This window comes from Podarcis gaigeae, assembly GCF_964106915.1.
Source record: "Podarcis gaigeae genome assembly, chromosome: 5".
Classification (NCBI taxonomy): Eukaryota; Metazoa; Chordata; class Lepidosauria; order Squamata; family Lacertidae; genus Podarcis; species Podarcis gaigeae.
In genome coordinates this window covers 24,121,544-24,140,885 of record NC_139681.1, presented here as the reverse complement: position 1 = coordinate 24,140,885, position 19,342 = coordinate 24,121,544, and the positions used below count along the sequence as shown (strand labels likewise).

The window sequence follows — 19,342 nt, the reverse complement described above, 5'->3', positions numbered from 1 at the left end:
TTTCTCAGCGAAGACTTTATTGTTTCAGAAGCTGGTACAAGCACAAATGGCAAAAGCGGATGGAAAATAAAGTTACTGAATTGCTGTGCCACAATACTTAAAAATAACAGACGAGTACTACGGTAACAAAGAGGTCCAGCAATTTCCAAAATAACTTCTGTCCCGTCTGATGAATGAATTCACATACATCTGCTTTCCCAGCTTTAAAAAAATATTCTTTTCAGAAGTGTGGTTCTTGAATTAGACATCTTTTATAAATCAGTGTTCTGTAAAGGAGGCCACATGTTTTTAGATAAATATCAAAAGAAACTGCCAGTTGATAGGTAACATTTTGAGCCCGGAAGAGAGGGATGCGGGCTTCAAAGTTAAAATTGTGTCCCAGTTTGACTTTGAAGGAAAATGCAGGTCAGAAATGCTCAAATTGATTCCTTTACCCTTGCTGTTAGCGATAGCGAAAAGCAACTCTTGAGTTAACCTACACTTCAGCGTTGCTTCCACAATCTCTTCAAAGAGAAGAAACACTTAGCTGATGGCATTTGTGTGACAGTAGTACAAATACAATATAGTCTGATGGTAAGTTCCCCAATTGTCTCCTAGGGAAAGCAAAGAGGATCCTAACAAATATCCTTTTAGAGATTTTATTTTATTAGGCATTTCTGTTATCAGTCCGGAGTATGTTACATTCAGTTACCACCGAAGAGTATGCTGCGGAGCACAATCTCTTGCAAATAACTTCCAAATACAGCTCCCTTTGACGTTAATTTTGGTTTAAATGCAGCGCCCTTTGGGTCTGCTCCTATATACGGAGTTAAGACCACAACTTCACCTTTTAAGAGGAGGAAATTAAACTTACACCGGCTACAAATCTACATATTTTAAAATAAACTTCTTACACATTTCCAAACCCCCCCAAATCAGGGAGAAATGATTTAATGGCATGCAGCAATTTACTTTCCACTCGTGTTAAGATCCAAATCACTTTACTCCAAAAACACCTTAAGAGGTCACATTGAAGTGCTAGGAATATCTGACTGCTACATGAAAGCTGCCTCCAACCCAGCGGCAGTTTTAGCAGATATTATGCGCTAATCAGACAAGCCAAAGTTTTTGGTGAGCTATCAGTTCGGCCTGAGGAAGGAAGTTGCGGTCTATTTTCTCCTGTTGCCACTGCCGGTAGCAAGCATGGTGGCGACTCTGATGAAGATGTTTAGAGTATCCATGTATATACCCATACACCTGAAAGACAAGAGAAACAGCCATTAGGTTAAACAAACTTTCCTTGTCCTCTAGCAAGGAAAAAAGAATGATCTGGCACAGCACCCTGGTGTTCAAACTGAAGTCCATTCGTGGTTTTGAGACAAAAACACCACAAACTAAGTTCACGGACCTTACTAGCGTATACAAACAAATATTAGTGAATACTATCCACAAATGGCTTCCTCCCCAGTCATCCTATTGTATACTCCTTGCTGTCACCAGTACAGTCGTACCTTGGATCCCAAACGCCTTGGTACTCAGGTGTTTTGGAACCCAAACGTCCAACGGGGCTTCCAACAAAGCCGCACTTTGGTTTAATAATAATAATAATAATAATAATAATAATAATAATAATAATAATAATTTTTATTTATATCCTGCCCTCCCCAGCCAAAGCCGGGCTCAGGGCGGCTAACAACAATAAAATAATACAACATTCTAAAATCATTTCATTATAAAATTAATTCAAACTTCCAAACATTTTGGAAGTCGAACGGACTTCTGGAACAGATTCCGTACGACTTCCAAGGTACAACTGTATTTGCAAAGCTTTCTTGCAGAATAGCCTGGAAATTGCTCTCCTTTAACTAGGTAGCTAATGAAAATCAGAGGTTGTCTATTGCACCCGGCCTCCTTGTGCAGCTGCTCCTCATCTTCCTAACCTTCTAAGCAGCAATCACTGAAAAGAATGACAAGGCACTCTTTATTAAAAGGTCTATAGACTTCTAGGCAGACCTAAACATAGCATGCACACAGTTTGCTTGTATTCCAGAAAACTAGGATTCTCTAAATGTTTCATGAATTTGCACCACGTTTATCAAGAGGAAGCACTTACATGTTGATGGGGTCATACTTTTGCATCCCTACGCCATACAGCGGTTGAGTTTCTGCACGGTGTACGACTTTCTGAGTGTCATAGAGCAGGAACATGCTGAAAAGTATCAAGCCACCATAAACAGCGACGGAATAGAGGCCGGCACCAAAAGCAGTCGTAGGAGGAAAGAACATCGATCCTGGAAGATATACACAAAGGCTATCAAGAACCAAGTATGCATTTTGGGGACACACACAGTTATGCCACATGCAAACAGTGCTTTCATATGCAAAATGCACCACTGAATGGAAAGCATTATCTAAATAAGATATTGACCATGAAATCACTGAGGACATGTTACTTATAATCAGCCTCCCTTTTTCTTACTTTGTCCGATATTTGCACTTTACGCTCACTGGGGGGCGGCAGGGTGAGCCAGAGCGACACACAAACCTGAGTAGGTCTAATTTCAAACAGAACATTTTTAATATGCTGAGAAACGTAGATGGCCAACCAGCAAAAAAGTATATAACACAAATTTTCGGAACACATTTGTTAAGGAACAGATGGAATGCATAAAGCAAGCTTGATTCTAGGCAGCTCAATCACACTCTACACCCAACATCATCCACTCACCAAGGGAAGAAGCAAGCACGAGGCCAAAGCCCACTCCCAGTGGCGCTCCCATGTTCAGAAACTTCTCACTCGGTGCACACATAGCCACAGTCGAGAGACCACCAACGATTCCTGCTGTGTACCAAGCAGCTCGAATGAGCAGGGGGCCACCCAGTAGAGTAAGAGGAGCCACAACGGCACCCATGACACCTAAGGGAAGAAAGAGGCACCAATATTAATTCAGTTACTCAACGGCATACATGGCACATCAAGGCTTTTAAGGACTGCGAACAGAAACCAAACTTAGAGGAGCTTAGTCTTGCCATCTATTTAAATCGCCTGTCGCTGTTTTAGTTCGAACTTTTTGTGTTTTACTACACTGTCAGCTGCCCTAGAAACAAATCAGTGTTGTAGGTTTGGGATACAAGTTAGATAAATGGGAATACGTTTGCGGCAAGTTAACTTAGGGTTGCCATACATCCGGACTTTCGAAAAATCACAGTTGAAAAACGCTTTTGGGTTTCCCCTAAAAACAGCTCAACAATTTTGGGGTCTTCCTAAAACAAGCTCAACAACTTTCAGGGTGTCCTGGTTTTTACTTTTTGAAATATGGCAAACCTAGTTAACTACTGACTGGTGATGAGGCAATCACATTTTCACCCTGCTGCAACATTGGCCTCAAGTACCAATATTTTAAATCACCCCAGGCTTCCTCAGATTGGAGTTTCACGACACCCTTATGAGTCAACAACAACCCAAGTCTACGCTAGATGCCATGAAAATTCCGTAGAACTGAACAGTATGAAACTACAGGGAACAATCCTGACGCGAAAGCTGTGAAGATTTAAATTTGCTAACATGCAACACCACCCTAAAATCCTCTGTGCTTTCAAAGAGGCATGAAATAACCCCAACAGCTGACTAAAAAAAGAAAAGAAAAAAACTTGCTTTAATTTCTGTATTATTTAATAGACCGATATATAACAACACATCTGGTAGCCAAGGATGACCAGGAATTCCATACAGGTGAGTGGAGAGGGACTCCACACTTCATCACTGCTCTGCCAGCTTGTTTTGTTCTGTGCTAGCTATGGAAGAACAAACTTTCTCAACTAGCATGGAAATGTAGCAGGGCAGAGGAGGGAGGATTGACTGCTCTGTTCATCCTTCACCATTCCTACTGGCAGAAGGCATCAAAAAACCAAAACCATTTAGCCCCTATCTTTCAGATTTCAGCTTCTAGCTTTCAGATCTCAGTTTCCTGCCTATAATAATAATAATAATAATAATAATAATAATAATAATAATAATTTATTATTTATACCCCACCCATCTGGCTGGGCTTCCAAAAAATATATTAAAATACTGTACTACATCAAACATTAAAAGCCTCCCTAAACAGGGCCGCCTTCAGATGTCTTCTAAAAGTCTGGTAGTTGTTGTTCTCTTTGACATCTGGTGGGAGGGCATTCCACAGGGAGGGCACCACTACCGAGAAGGCCCTCTGCCTGGTTCCCTGTAACTTCTGCTACTGAAAGGTAGTAGCTTCCATTCCTGCACTGGGCTTGGAGCAAGCGGCTTCCTCTTTTCCCTTGCCAGGATGGAAACAAAGGCTACTAGCTTCTCGGCAGGCTTTTAAGTTTTGTGAGGTTACTTAGAAGGCTGCAATAAAGTGTTTTTCTTAAGTTCTCAAAGCACTTCACATTATCTCAGCAACCGTTACAACACTGCAAAGGTAAGCCAACATCATTCCTGTATCCGAGACACAGTGGTTTGTCTTAAAGTCCCCAGCAAGTCAGTGCCCGAGATTTGGAGAAGGGAGCAGATCTTAAGCGTTTTATTTTATCAGATGGGATCCGGAGCTGCACAAAACACTTGTGTGCATTTTGGACGTTTAAATGGAAGTGTTTCCCCAAAATGCATGGGAGCATTTTGTGCACAGAAGCTCTGGATCCCATCTGACCCCCCTCCCCCCCAACTGCAAGATGTCTATGACAAAAGTGTCTCTCCCTAAATGTAAATGAACTGAGAATAAGACTCTATGAATTAATAGTGGAGAGAAGAGACAGACTGTGAAAGGTACATGTTTTGTAATACAAAAATTCCTTTATATATATATATATATATATATATATATATATATATATATATATATTTAAAACCCACTTCCAGGTATGCATGAAGACTGTCCAGCTTTTAGCAACAGTTACAGATAGGTAGCCGTGTTGGTCTGCCATAGTCAAAACAAAAAAAAATTCCTTCCAGTAGCACCTTAAAGACCAACTAAGTCAGTTCTTGGTATGAGCTTTCGTGTGCATGCACACTTCTTCAGATACCAGCTTTTAGCAAGTTATTCCTTGCCCTTCTAGGGGTGCTATTCTTGAGGGATCCAACCTTTGGAGCTGAGGGCTTTGTTGGGGGGGGGGCAGAAAGAAATGACACCAGGAGAAGCCAAGATTGCCACATATGGATGTGGAACTGCATGGATGGTGTTTGGAACCTGGTCACTGCATGTTTAAATATCTTCACACTAGATGGCATGTGTCTTTAAGGCCAGTGTTTCTGGGTATAAGGTAGTACATACATTCTAACAACAACAACAATAATAAACCTTGATTGCCTCCCTCTAAATGTATTTTAACCCACCCCGCAGCACTATTCTACAGCTCCACAGCAAATCAGCTGGATTGCCAAGTATGTTTTTGACTGCAAAACTGCAAGGGAGCTGATCAGGGGAATTTCTCAATGCAACTTACATTTGAGGTCAACAACAGCAACAACAATCATTGTTTGGGAAAATCAGAAGCCACCTACCTGCATGCAGCATCCAAGCCAGATGTTTAGGGACAGGGCTCTGTTCATAATCTATTGATCTAACCAGCATTCCAGCACCAATCATTGCAGCAAATGTTGCACCAATTGCCTGTAAAAGATTGTTGTTATTACTAGCAAATTGTTTTATAGTTTTGGGTTTGTTTTTGTTTTTTTACTAAGCATTTTACAGCTGACTAAGGTTCACTTATGATACGGCAATATTCACTCGGGGTCTTCCCCTAGATAACATGGCAGGAAATTATACTCGTGTCACAAAGGTCCTAATCAGGCAGCTTCGTCCAATTCTGCGTTGGCAATGGCTATACTTGTGCAATACATTTGCTTCCTAGCCAGTGTGTTTCAGTCACACATTATCTTGCCGAAACCTTCCACGCAAAGGCAATATTTGACTAAATTAGCGGCGGCTCCCTCTAGTGGGCACAATGGCTCTTCAGGTTGTTTTTTTGGCAAGATGGCAGATACTGGGGGTTTTAAAAAGTGAGATTTGAGGCTTATGCTGCAGTCCCATCCATCTCTAATCAGAAATAAATCCCAGAGAATTCAGTGGAGCATATTCCCACCTAACTGGGGTTGGGATGCAGCATAATGCCATCACCGCTTCAGCAGGCGACTGCAAACTCTTCCATTTACTGCCATGTGGTAAAACTAGGTCCCTTGTTTCTCCACGTCTATTTCCAACCACATTGTTAAAGAAATTAGGAAGATAAGCTTTGAAGGGGCTGTGTTAATAGGCGATTAACCTATAGCAAGCTCAGATCTGCTGCCGACCAAGTGCCATCCCTGGCAAAATAAATTATATTCCAACAAGGAATAAGATCTCCTTGTTTCTGGAAGAACACGCCTGCCCCCAAAAAGAACATGCAATACTTGTCCCTCACTGTGTGGACAGACTTCAGCATCAATACTGAAACCCACCTGTTTTAACTGTTAACTAAGCAGCGTGAGAGGGATTGTGTTAATCCCGGCTCTGTGCAAACCTGGCCATAAGTGCTTCACTCCAGAATCAGTCTCTCACACATGAAACAACATGTAATCTTTTGACGTTTTTCATTCGGCAAGCGGGAGACTGAGCACGCCTATGCTACAGCTCCCTGGGTTCTCTATGAGAAGCAGCACCACTCAAATAGGGTCAAAACCATGGGATATTTTATTGAATCCTGCCTACCTATTGGTCTTTTCATCACTTGCGATTTAGAGAGCCCCTACAGGTTATGAGAAAATTTAACTCAGTCAACGGGAGGTTGAAGAATTCTTTTGAGAGATGCATTCTAACCGATGTTAGATAGAGGACACCAAAAAAAATCCCCGAACTTACCAGCCAAGATCCCCTCATCATGAGACCCATGAGGGCTGGAGATCTGCTAACTAAAACAGCAGACAATGCTGTCAAACCAACACTTCCTGCAAAATACATGTAGGTGGAACGGATTCTGTCTTTCACATACTGCGGCCAGATACTGGAAACAAACAGAATATATTTAAGTTATATGAATATGTTACAGGGGGCAAGAATACGGCAAGCAGCAAGTTTACACTCTGACGGAAGAAAAACTGTTTCAATACTTGCAATCCAGGCTTTCAATGTAATGGGTTTGTGACACTCCCTTTGCTCCCTTAATAAAGCATGTGTTGTGGATATCATGTTAGTTATTAAGGTAACAGTAAAAAATACATTGTGTGGAATCTGAGACCACATTTCCCTGCAACCACATGTCTTTAACCACAGAGTAGTTTTGGATCTCTCAGCTGATTTTTTATCATTTGCCCATTGGGCAATTAATTTTCGTTCACTTTTACATTGTGTGTTAGCAAAAAAAGGCACCCATACAGAGGTATTTTAACACCAACTTTAAGAAGAAAAGGTTCTTACAATGGTCACATAGATAATCCAAACCTGCCAGGGTTAACTCTATGGATTTAACATTTTACAACCGACCCCTAAAAGGTTGCTGGGGGGGAAATGCCACCGCTGACACCAAAATATTTTAGCAAAACACCCCCCACCCTAGCCCCCACCTAAACCCTCCTTTCGGCTCAGCCTGGGTAACCCGATTCTTGCTGAAACTCTGCCAGTTTCCAGGTTCAAAGCGGGCCTGCTGCCATCACATGACAGAAGCCAGCCAGATCAGGACTGCTTGGCTCCCTTGCTGGCTGAACTCTGCCCCTGAAACACCCTGACTGGTAAAGCTAGACAGCACTGGATGGAGAAACCTTTCTGCCTCATCCAAACTCCCTCCAGCCCAGCCGACTGGGGGTTTGGGTTGCAGCCAAAACCAGTAGCTTCTGTATCTTTTCGGTCACTGGTTTAGCAGAATGATTAATGAAAAATCAAGAGATTCTTTCTGGTTCCGAGTCTCTCGAAGCAGAAGCACCAAACATTTAATCATGGTTTTGTTGTGTTCAGAAAAAGAAAGAAAGAGCGAACTTTCAAAACCACAGCTCTAACTATAGATTGATTTCACTGAAATTGCTTTTAACTGTCTTGTTGTGACCACAAGTACTCAACACATTTTGGGTATTTTACTTACATGGCCTTTTCAATGGCTCCGATCTCGTTGGACATCCCCAATCCGTAGTAACAAACTGCCCCAAGGCCGATAGCAGCACCTCCAGCGACAATCCATCTCCCCATTCGATCAACTGGTAAAGAGAATAAAATTAAGCTTACCCCATAAAACGTTTTCCCCATTTTGTGGCAACACCAATGCAATGTTATGATTTCAGAATTAAGTAGTTTTCTCCTAAGAAATACACATGTTTGAATAGCTGAACAAGTGAGTGAGTGGGTGTGTATGATTTATACGGGAAGAAGCAAAGATCACCAGTGTCGAAGCGATGATTCTTTAACATCAACTTTAGAAGATTTCATTTTTATTCTTCTTGAATGAACATTGAAGTTTCTAGCTCTCCACTATGTACTTATGGCCACAGAACTGAGAGAACTGCCATGCATCTTGTTTACTTTATGCCTATAATCTTTTGCCACGCATACAGAGTTCACTACCAATTGTTTAGAAGGGCAAAAGTTTCATACAATTAATGGTGCAATCCAAACCTTGGCTGCAAGAACCATCACTGCATCTGTAGCTCAGCTGCCCAGCAGTCAGGGTGGAGAAAGACTGCCATGCCAGCCTGGAGCAATGGGGCCTGATGCCATCATGAAAAGGCAGTGAAACTGGCTCAGGATCTGACAGATCTCAGGGTGGCTCAGCCCTGGCCCTACCCTGCCTCAGAACCTCACATTATGGAGCTTGCTGCCAGCTGCCATCAGCAGGGATCCCACCTGCACAGGGGCTGGTTGGTGAGACAGCCCAAATCTAACAGTCCTTTGCAAGGGGATCTGGATTGCATTGTAAACTTCTAAAAATAAGGAAACCAAGGACTATTTTAATAGAGTTGCAATAAAATGGCAATTATCCGTAAGCCACAAGGCTGTTCCGAGATTTTGACAAAGAGGAATTGCTTTAAAGCACGTTACCCATGCAGTTCAGAACCACCATGCATACTAATAGGCTACTATGACAATTAGCTCATACTGCTTTGCAATGTATTCCAAAACCTATAATCATTCATCCAGCATGTCTGTTGCTTCATATAATTATATCTAGGCAGAGGCAAGAGGAGGTGGGAATTCTGATGTGAGGACTCAGGCAAGATCACTTATTTGAAAGTCAAATGTCCAAAACAGTGTTTTGCCATGCGATATAAAATAAATGTGGTTTAGCTGGTGAAATTATATTTATATATTCATGGTTTAAGAAATGAATGTACTGCAGAGCTCAGGTAGCTATAGGACATAAAACTGGAGTACATGATCTCCCAGAGGGATCAATGGATGAATCCTGCTGAGAGGCAGGATGGTGTATTCAGGAACCTGGCACAGAGTCCCTGTGCTTACAAGTCCCCGAATCCATCAGAAAGCTCTCAATCATACATATGCTATGTGTGTTATCTATAATGCTTGTCTGTAGTCTTTTTTTCTATTGTACAAAGCAGGCAGTCTATAAGCCAATCTTAGGACAGTCCCTCCCCAATTTTGCCTGGGGCTACTTAAAAGTATCCTGAATGGAAGGAGAGAGGAAGAGGTTGTGGAGATCACTTCCTCTGCCATCTTATTGTTTTCATATTTTTTTTTATTGTAACATAAACTGTCAGAAGTTTATTGGCACAAAGTTACTATGAGTGATATTCAACCAAGTTGCACTCAGACTTAAATCCACTGAGCAAAGAATCCTGGGAACTGTAGTTCGTTACAGTTGTTGTTAAGAGTTAGAGTTGTTAGAAGACCCTTAATCCGCTCACAGAGCTACAGTTTCCAGAGAGGTTTAACCTGGGAACTATAGCTGTGTGAGGGGAATAGGGATCTCTTAACAACTGTCAGCACACTTAACAAACAAGTTTCCAGCATTCTTTGGGGGAAGCCATAACTGCTTAAAATGATATGATACTGCTTTAAATGTATTAGTGTAATTGGGACCTTAGCTAGATATCACCCTATTTAAATGCAACAAATAAACCAGTTTGCAAGAGGATCACGAATCAAGTTTAAGAGATATTCATTATCTCAGTTTTGAAATAAATCAATTTTAAAAATTGGCAATTGTGCTTTTATATGCTTTATCTGTATCATGGCTCTTTTTAAAACTTTTAAAAATTAAAGCCGAAAAGTAAAAATACAGAAAGGCATCGATTTGCCTCCACGCTACTTTCGAGTGTTGCTTTGCCTCTCCTCTGTCAACCACAGTAAGTGAAATCTGAGAGAGATATACAGGTACCTTTTAACACTTTCTCCATTGATGGTTCAAAAGCCGCTTCCTTAATTTCTTGACCAGTTCTCCCCTTGCGTACACCAAACCTGGCTTTGGAGGCATATCCCTGTTAGAACAAAAAGTAAGGAAAGAAAGAAAGACTCTAGATTGCTGTCAAGGGAACGGATGATAAATATGCCTCCAGTTAATCTGGAGAAATAGCATACTGCACAACAAAGATCAAAGTAGGAGGAGTTGAACAATGGGGAAAGATAGCTGGAGTCTAACCATGTATCACACAATCATCTCCCAGTTTGGAGAAATATCAATGTGACATGCGAAACTTACTGTATTTTTTGCTCTATAAGACTCACTTTTTTCCTCCTAAAAAGTAAGGGGAAATGTGTGTGCGTCTTATGGAGCGAATGCAGGCTGAACAGCTATCCCAGAAGCCAGAACAGCAAGAGGGATCACTGCTTTTACTGCACAGCAATCCTTCTTGCTGTTCTGGCTACTGAGATTCAGAATATTTTTTTTCTTGTTTTCCTCCTCCAAAAACTAGGTGCATCTTATCGTCTGGTGCGTCTTATAGAGCGAAAAATACGGTACTCAACTGGGTCATTCACATGCATAATGTATGTATCAGGAGAGGCCGTTCAAACCATGGATAGGGGCATGGACTCCATGATGGGCTAAAAGAGGACCAACAAACTATGAATCCAGCAAAACAAGAGGCCTTGTGGGTGGGTGGTTCCTCAATCCGGAAAACTGGACCACTGACTGCTTGGGACAGGATTGTATTCCCCTTGAAGGAGCATGCACCTGGTATGAGGGATGCTCCTGTATCCTGTAAGCATCCATGTGACCTCCATGGCTAGGAGTGTCTTTTATCAGCTTCAGCTGGTAAGACAGATTTGTCTGTTTCTGGACTGGGATAGTCTGACCACCATTGTCCATATGTTGATAGCCTCCAGATTGCATTACTGCAACGGGCTCCATGTGAGACCAACCTTGACATTGGCCCAGAAGCTGAAGTTAGTGCAAAATGCAGGAGCATAACTACTCACTGGGGCAGACAATGTTACGCTACTGCTGAAAGAATTGCACTGGCTGAAAATGAACTAACATGCTACTTTTAATGTGCTAGTACTGGCACATAAATTCCTAAACCTGCTCCATCACTGTGCTCTGCATGAGAGGATGCTCTGTAAATACAATCTTATTGACAGCTCTATTTTACAGAGTAGGAATCAGAATATCAGACCAGCACCACCTCTGCTGTCCCTTCAGCATCTACAGAAGACCAACCTCTTTCAACAAGCTTTTCTCCCACTCTGCATCTGTACTGTAACTATTTAAAGCTGTTTTTATATGTGGAATTGCTAAATGTTTGCTTTGTTTTTAATTCTGGGTCTGTTTCATATGGTGCTGTTTTTACACGATTCCTCTTTTATGTTTACAACCATTTTGTTTTATATAATTGTATACTTTATGGTAGTAACTCGCGCTGGGACCTTAAAGTAAACGGCAGGCAGGTATCTATTAAAGTAAGTAAATAAATTCCACATTGGAGCATACCACTAAGAAGTGGGGCCCATGAAGATAGTTGTGGGGTGTGTGTGCATGCAAAGACAGGGCATATTTTGGGCTGGCTTTGATGTAGCTGCATGAACATGTCAAGTTGTGCTGCCTTTACCCATACTCTGCAGGGCTAGAGCTATAAAACAGAAACTGTCCAAACGTAAAAGAAAGTTATGGTTTTCTGTTCACATGAAAGGCTTCCAAGGATTAAGATCTTGGAGCAGATCCGTATGGTTTTAAGAAGCAAAAAATAGGCTACTTTAATTCATGTACTGAATGTATTAACTTGCACATAAACTGTTTTAAAAGAGAAATCTTAAAACTTAAAGATTCCAAAGAGACACCTACCTTAGAAGGCTGCAAGAGCCAATGCTGTGTCTTTAGAGAAGAATTTCTCAGTGCAGGTGAAGCCTGAAGGTGTGCAGGCCGTAGGCAAGGGAGAGCCCGAAGGCACACTAACCTTGCTGCCAACATGGCTGTGGTCGTCAATGGCAAAATTTTACCTGTAACAACAACATGTAAGAGAGTTACATAACAGCAACTGCACTGCAAAGCACAGCATGGAGCCAAAAAATAATAATTGCTAACATCACTATATAAAAGAAAGTGGATATAGGAAGCTGCTTCAAATCATCTCTCCACTTAACTGTTGAACCCAACAGTGTCTACTCTGGCTGGAAGCAGCTCTTCAAGGTCCAGCACATTTTTACCTGGAGATCCCAAGGATTCAAGACATAGGTAAGGTAAAGGTAAAGGACCCCTGGACGGTTAAGTCCAGTCAAAGGAGACTATGGGGTTGCGGTGTTTATCTCGCTTTCAGGCAGAGGCAGCTGGCGTTTGGACAGCTTTCCAGGTCATGTGGCCAGCAGGACTAAACTGCTTCTGGCACATGGAACACTGTGACAGAAACCAGAGGGCAAGGAAACACTGTTTAACCTTCCCACCTCAGCTATACCTATTTATCTACTTGACTGGTGTGCTTTCAAACTGCTAGGTTGGCAGGAGTTGGGACCGAGCAATGGGAGCTCACCCTGTCGCAGGTATTCGAACGGCCAACCCTCTGATTGGCAAGCCCAAGAGGCTCTGTGGTTTAGACCACAGCACAACCTGCATCAAGACATACATGAACTGGGAACCTTCAAAATGTAAAGCATGGACACAAACAATGTGCTACAGCCCATCCCCCTTTATGAATGAAAAGAATCAAACTTCGATAAAAAATACTACTCAAAATTAAATTAGGACAGCAGACTGCCTTGAGTAGTAGTAGCTTTTTGTTTTGTTTTTGTGCGTGAAAAAAAATAAAGTTTACTCTGCCACTTTTGATTTTGTTCAACTCAGTTGCTGGGAAATGGCAACGTTTTAAAAAGGTATACTACAATGTTTCTCTGGAAGTTGTCGCTGCAAGGCAGGAGATGGAAGATGGCGACTTCAAGGCAAGGGGAGCTTTCCCAAAAGGTTTCATTTGCCACCCTGGTCATGTCCAGCTGCTGATGACATTATCCCCAGCAGCTGAGCTTCTCTTCCTTGCAGTTCTGTTTGCTGTGTTTTTATGGAGAGCCGGAAAGGGAGAGGATCCCAGCAGCAGAGTAGAATTCAAACCATTGTGATGCCACCATCTCTTAGGGATTCCACAGCCTGATAATCTGCCCTCAGAATAGTGCAAGCTAAGTTTCAGTTACATTAGCTGCTGTGAAATTTTAAAGTGGAAATGCACATTTAGGAGAGGGATAAGCAACTCTTTGGCCCTCCAGATTTGGGATTCTCATTCGGTATGATGGGGGGGTGGGTTGTGGTCCTATAACAGAGGGCCACAGCTTCTACATCTCTCAACTACAAGGAATAAAGGAAAGACTTTATTTTGTTATTCCTAGTTTAAGCTAAGCAGAGGCAAGACTACTCTCTTTTCACCCAGACTTTCCAAGGGAAAGGGGGTGGAAAGGCAGAAAGAAGAAAAGAGAAACTTGGCAAACTGGAGTAAATATGACCCTCGCTTTGCCCCTTTATGTCATTTTTCCATGTTGTTATTCTCAATCAGAAGCACATGGGAAGAAATGCTCATTAATGAAAATATACACAACCTCTTTGAAATTTAAAATGTGGTCATATACAGTGGTACCTCGGGTTAAGAACTTAATTCGTTCTGGAGGTCCATTCTTAACCTGAAACTGTTCTTAACCTGAAGCACCACTTTAGCTAATGGGGCCTCCCACTGCCACCACGCCGCCGCTGCGCAATTTCTGTCCTCATACTGAAGCAAAGTTCTTAACCTGAGGTAATATTTCTGGGTTAAGAGAATCTGTAACCTGAAGCGTCTGTAACCCGAGGTACCACTGTAGACAGACTTGCAAGTCTGGCTGATCCCCGGAAACAGAACAGGGTCAGTAGAATACAAGAACCAAAAGGGTTTGTTGGAATGTGGTGAATACAGTTCTGAACCTTTCCAAAAACTTCAAGCAAGTAAAGACTTTTTGTGTCCCGGGCAAAACACACGCCAACCCAGTAAGCTGTTTAAGAGGCTGTAATTTAAATGACAGCCAAATAAAAGTGGCAAGGATTGCAGAGCTGTGTCACTAATACTTCCCATCCACTTTAAACCTGTTACATGGTTGCTACTGATCCCTTGAGGCTAAGCCACAAAAATTAAATAAATATTTAACTTTCACCATAAACAAAACACACACACACACACACACAAAAAACCACTATCCGGGGAACAGCTGAAGTCACAAGCTAGGTTGCTAATTTAGCCTTAAACTGGAGAAATCAGAAAAAAGCAGACACATGATGATAACTCTCTCTTTACCCAAGGTTTTTAGAATTTAGCAGATTTTTTTAAAAATAAAACAAATCTTGTGAAGAGAAAGGAAAAGAAATGGGAAACAAGTTGTGGTTGTTTAGCAACCACAAGTTAGATAAAATCAGTCCTTCTGTGAATAAGACCCATGAAATAATTTCTAAGGAACTAGGTAAGGGGAAGGAGGGGTAGTTATATGCACTTTCATGGTGCACTCGTAAGTGAACAATACCACAGTCTGTATTTGCTATGAAAAACTGTCCAGGGGGTTTCGAATCTATTATACATCTGAGCCTCTGGCAGTCAGTACTGAGCAGAAAAGCCTCATTTTGGTTACAAACCGTACTTACTTCTGAGTAGTAATACATAGGACTGCAGTGCAGATACACTTTTTGAAAGGCTCATGTATGTATAAGAAATATATCACAAAAATTTTGTTAAGATAGGGCTGCCATACATCCTGGAATTTGCTTCTGAAAATGGAATCCTGGATTATTTTTTTGAAATTGGGCAAATGTCCTGGAAAACCAGCAAAATTGAACCAAAAATGCTTTTCAAAAGCTCCAAAATCCAAAAAACTCTTGTAACTTTTACAAAAAAAGCTGATAGTTGTTAGTTCCCTTCAAAAACAAAAACAAGCTCAATAACTTTGTCCTGAGTTTCACTTTTGGAGATATGGCAACGCTAGGTTTGTCAACAACTTTTGTTGTTCAACAATTTTGGTGGTTTCCTTAAAAAAAGAAAAGAAAGAAAACTTTTAGGATGTCCTGGTTTCTACTTTTTGAAATACGGCAGCCCTAGTTAAGACCTTCTAAAAACAAGAGGGAGCAGCTACAGATGAAGGGAACACAGTAACCATGTACTATCTAACATCAAGTAAATGCTGAGTCAAGGCTGTATGATGTAATAAGGAGAAAGACATGCATGCATACAAGGACTCCCACCAAGCTTTGTAATCCTCAAAATAGAGGAATAGAGATTGATGCTGCAACTTCCAACCAAAATAACATCATTTCTGTGGTATCCCCACAGATCAATGATACAGTCGCTGAATGTACCAAATGCAAAGGATCAGCAAGAACGGGCAATTTCTTAGCAGAACCAGTCACTTTTATTCTTTTAGTTGCTGTCCTACGTGGGCTTGGAGCAGTGTTCGAAACTCCCACTGTACTAGGCGCATTTTGCGATAGGGAATTTCATTAGCGCAAGCAGTTTCTGAGCTCTGTGCGCAGTACTGCGCCTAAGATTTCAGATTAAAACTGCAAAGTCGGAGAAAATAATGACCTTTTTCTGCCTCTCCACTTCCAGCTACTCTCTGAAGACTAGAAAAGTGACTCTCTTAAGAATATTAGGGGGCTGGGCAGGGGAAGGACTAGACCAAGTGAAAAATGAACATAATATTTTAGCTGCAGTTCATTCATTTTCAGCTTTGTATTATTCTTATTAAAAAAGAGTGCCTGGACATTCTGTTGTTGCGCCCATAACTTAGGCTAGGTTTGCCCTACGGTCAGGAAAATTCCTGACATGTCCTGGTTTGGGGGTGCAAAAATGGCATGGGGGGGATTTTGCTGGTGGCAAAATGTCATGGGAAACCTGGCTATATGGTAACGCGATGGAAAACTTCCTCCCAAAAGCTTAATAATTTGGGTTTGTTTCCCCCCCAAAAGAAAGCTCAACCATTTTGGTGGGTTTCCTTAAAAAAATGGGGGGGGGGGGGAATGCTCCACAATCTTGGTGGATTCCTTAAAAAAAAAATGCTCGACAGTTTTGTTGGTTTTCCAAAATAAAGCTTGACAATTTTGCTGAGTTTCCTAAAATAAAGCTTCACAATTTTGGCGGTTTCTAAAAAAAAATTAAGCTCCACAATCTTGGTGGGTTTCCTTAAAAAAATGAAGGAAAAAAAATTCTCCACAATCTTGGTGGAGTCCTAAAAAAAAAATGCTCGACAATTTTGTTGGTTTTCCAAAATAAAGCTCGACAATTTTGGTGAGTTTCCTAAAATAAAGCTTCAAAATTTTGGAGGTTTCTAAAAAATAAGCTCGTCAATCTTTGTGGGTTTCTAAAACAAACAAAAAACCCTCTACAATTGGTGGAATTTTACTTTTTGGAATATGGCGAGCCTAACCTAAGTGCCATTGAGCTAATGTCTGCGTATACGCATTTAATATCTGCGTGTATCTTCGCTTCCTCACACGGGGAATATTCCCACCCGTCCCTCTCCTACCTGTGAACACGGAACCCCTCCCGGAGCAAAGAACGGCCACAGGGGGAAGCACTGCCCGCCCCCCGCCAAAATAAACCGATTCCACGCCGAATTCCGACCTCACTCACCTACCACCGTCCGTCTCGCCCCGCGTTTGACACCGGAAAGCGGCGCCGGCGCAAAGCCTTCTGGGAAGAGCGGCTCTGCTCACGCGCGCTGTTTTCCACCTCTCCCTCAGCCATTTTGACTGAGGGCAAACTAGGACGCTTCCCTTCCGACGTCTCGGCGAAAGGCCGCTGCCGTTGCCGTGGAAACGCCTAGAGCGTGCGTCATGCGGCGGCGGCGGGGGGGGGGGGGAGGGGGCATCCATCTTCGTTCCGGGTGTGGGAAGCTGCGGACCGCCATGTTGGATGAGGGCAAGCGCCTCTGGGTCGCTTTGTACGGAGGGGGGGGAGGGAGGGCAGAGAAGAAATGTGCAAACAACCAACCAGCAAATGCAGAATTTTTAAAAGTTCATTTATGATTTTTATCCACAACAGATAAACATTTCATCAAAGAAAATGAAACTGCAGTTCATTTATTATTTTCATTTACAACAAATAAACATTTCAACAGAGAAAATGAAACCCTAAATTATTTTATTTTATTTTATTGAAAAAGCAGCTTCCCTCCCTTCTCTCTGCGGTTCCGTAAATTTATTTCCTCCCTCACCCCGCATCTCCCAATTAACTCTATCCTTTTTCTCATCTATTTCATATATGTTTTAAGAACTGCAAGTTTCTGCAATAATCCTGCTAATGTCTTAATTTGTTTGCAATTTATTTATAAATATACAACAGACGATTTCCATCCCTTACTAAAAAGTCTTAATTTCTTATTTTTCAAGCAGGTTTTGCCATTTCTGCATAGCCCGTTCTTCTCTTGTTGGGACTTCTTCTTTGTTCTTGTGGCAGTAGCTGCATACGTACATAAATTTCTATATTGTTTCGGTAATTCTGATCCTATAATCCCCAAGAGAAAAGCTTTTTTTAAAAAAAAAACCCCACACCAAACGTTATCTTAAACATCTTTTTCACTTCATTTTATATCGTTTCCCAATAAGCTTTAACCTCATTGCAGGACCACTGCATATGGGAAAAGGTTCCTTCTTTCTCTTTACATTTCCGACACTTAATCGATTTGTATTTGTACATTTTTTCCAATCTGCTAGGTGTTTGGGCACCATCTATATAACATTTTAACATAATTTTATCTTAAACCATAACCTGCTGTCAATTTTATACCCATGTTCCAAAAGCAGCATCTTCACCAGCTTCCATAAAAGCAGGAAACTGGCTAAAGAGGGACAGCGCTTACAGGAAATCGGCTGTATTTAAAGGAAAATGAGCATATGGAATTCAAGTGCCTCTGAGCATGCGTACCGGATTTCTCTTTGTTTTTTAAAAATACTTTTCAAGTTTATACATTTCACTAATTTTATACATTTCTCTAATTTTACAATCATTTTGACATTTCAAAACTTGGCTTCCTTCCCCCTCTTTCTGCAGTTCCTTAAATTTATTTTTAATATCTTCTGCATAGCCTAATTAACTAAATTAAGGTTTTCTCTTCTCTTCTCCTCCAGAAAAGGAACGAGGGGGGGGGGCAGAGTGCCCCTAGACATGTGCAGAGTGCCTGCCCTTTGCAAGGGGGGCCAATGGTGAAAACGGTGCCAAACAGTGCCTGTGAACATGTGTAGCTCTTTTTCGCAAAAGCTAAAAAGAAACAAACAAGCCATAACCCACAGATACAGAGATTGCCTCTGAGCTTGTTGCAGCTAGAAGGTTGCATTGAAAAAGGCATCTTATTCAAAACAGATAAACTGCAGTTCGGAAAAAACCCGGTACATGCAAACACCTTTTTCTTGCTTTATAGTATCGGCAACTGGCCAATACGCCACTTTCTGGTTGTGAAAAATAGAACACACGTATGGTAGTTGTGGTTCGTACATTTTATGAGCGGAACAAAATTACTTTTTTTCTGCAAGTGTAACTCAATTTCTAAGCTGAAGACCATTAAGGATAAGTTCAAATTTTAGGTTTCTGCTGGAGTTGGAAATCCATAATCCTTTGGAGATCCACAGGATCCTCGTCCCTGCTTTATAATCTGCTCCAGATGTTTCCTAGCAGCAGTTATTGGTCAGTCTGGTTTGTAAAATTTCGATTCTAGGCCAGAGAGATTTTCAGATTGCCAGCGGTGCATCCATTTGCAAGCGAATACCAAGTGTGCTTGCCCTTCCTAGCTCTGATATTTTCATTGCGTTGTGGTGTTAGACTACCCAAAAAGGGGGATAGCACACATTTGTGTAACTGGTTGTACAATGGACAGCTGAAAATGGTATGTTCTACTATGTCTGCCACATTCAAAGAATACCTGCAATGTCTATCATTTCTGGGGATGTTTCAATACCTGCCCTTGACAAAACACAACTTGAAAAAAAGAGACAATTTTTG

At 41.5% G+C, this 19,342-nt stretch overlaps 1 protein-coding gene across 5 annotated transcripts; it reads right to left on the bottom strand.

The window, feature by feature from the left end:
* On the bottom strand, nt 1-17,169 carry GHITM (growth hormone inducible transmembrane protein). 5 transcript variants are annotated; one of them, XM_083740500.1, is made up of 9 exons: nt 16,979-17,169; nt 12,199-12,353; nt 10,297-10,396; nt 8,050-8,161; nt 6,837-6,978; nt 5,501-5,609; nt 2,708-2,896; nt 2,093-2,270; nt 1-1,236 (listed from the first exon to the last, which is right to left on the bottom strand). In XM_083740500.1, exons 2-9 carry the CDS (start codon nt 12,322-12,324, stop codon nt 1,149-1,151), a joined length of 1,044 nt encoding a protein of 347 aa, XP_083596626.1. In that variant the 5' UTR covers nt 12,325-12,353; nt 16,979-17,169; the 3' UTR covers nt 1-1,148. The 5 variants fall into 5 exon arrangements, with proteins under 5 accessions (XP_083596626.1, XP_083596629.1, XP_083596627.1 ...); XM_083740503.1 differs by having other exon boundaries at nt 16,970-17,110; XM_083740501.1 differs by having other exon boundaries at nt 16,872-17,034.
* Nucleotides 17,170-19,342: the final 2,173 nt, after the last annotated feature.

Excerpts from the sequence above, each read along its gene's own strand:
- GHITM (XM_083740499.1), bottom strand. The coding sequence starts at position 15,052 with ATGAGCCTTTCAAAAAGTGTATCTGCACTGCAGTCCTATGTATTACTA. Across the intron at positions 12,354-14,997 it reads CTATGTATTACTACTCAGAA|GTAAAATTTTGCCATTGACG; the intron begins GTAAGTACGGTT and ends TTGTTGTTACAG. Across the intron at positions 5,610-6,836 it reads TGATGAGGGGATCTTGGCTG|GCAATTGGTGCAACATTTGC; the intron begins GTAAGTTCGGGG and ends AATCTTTTACAG.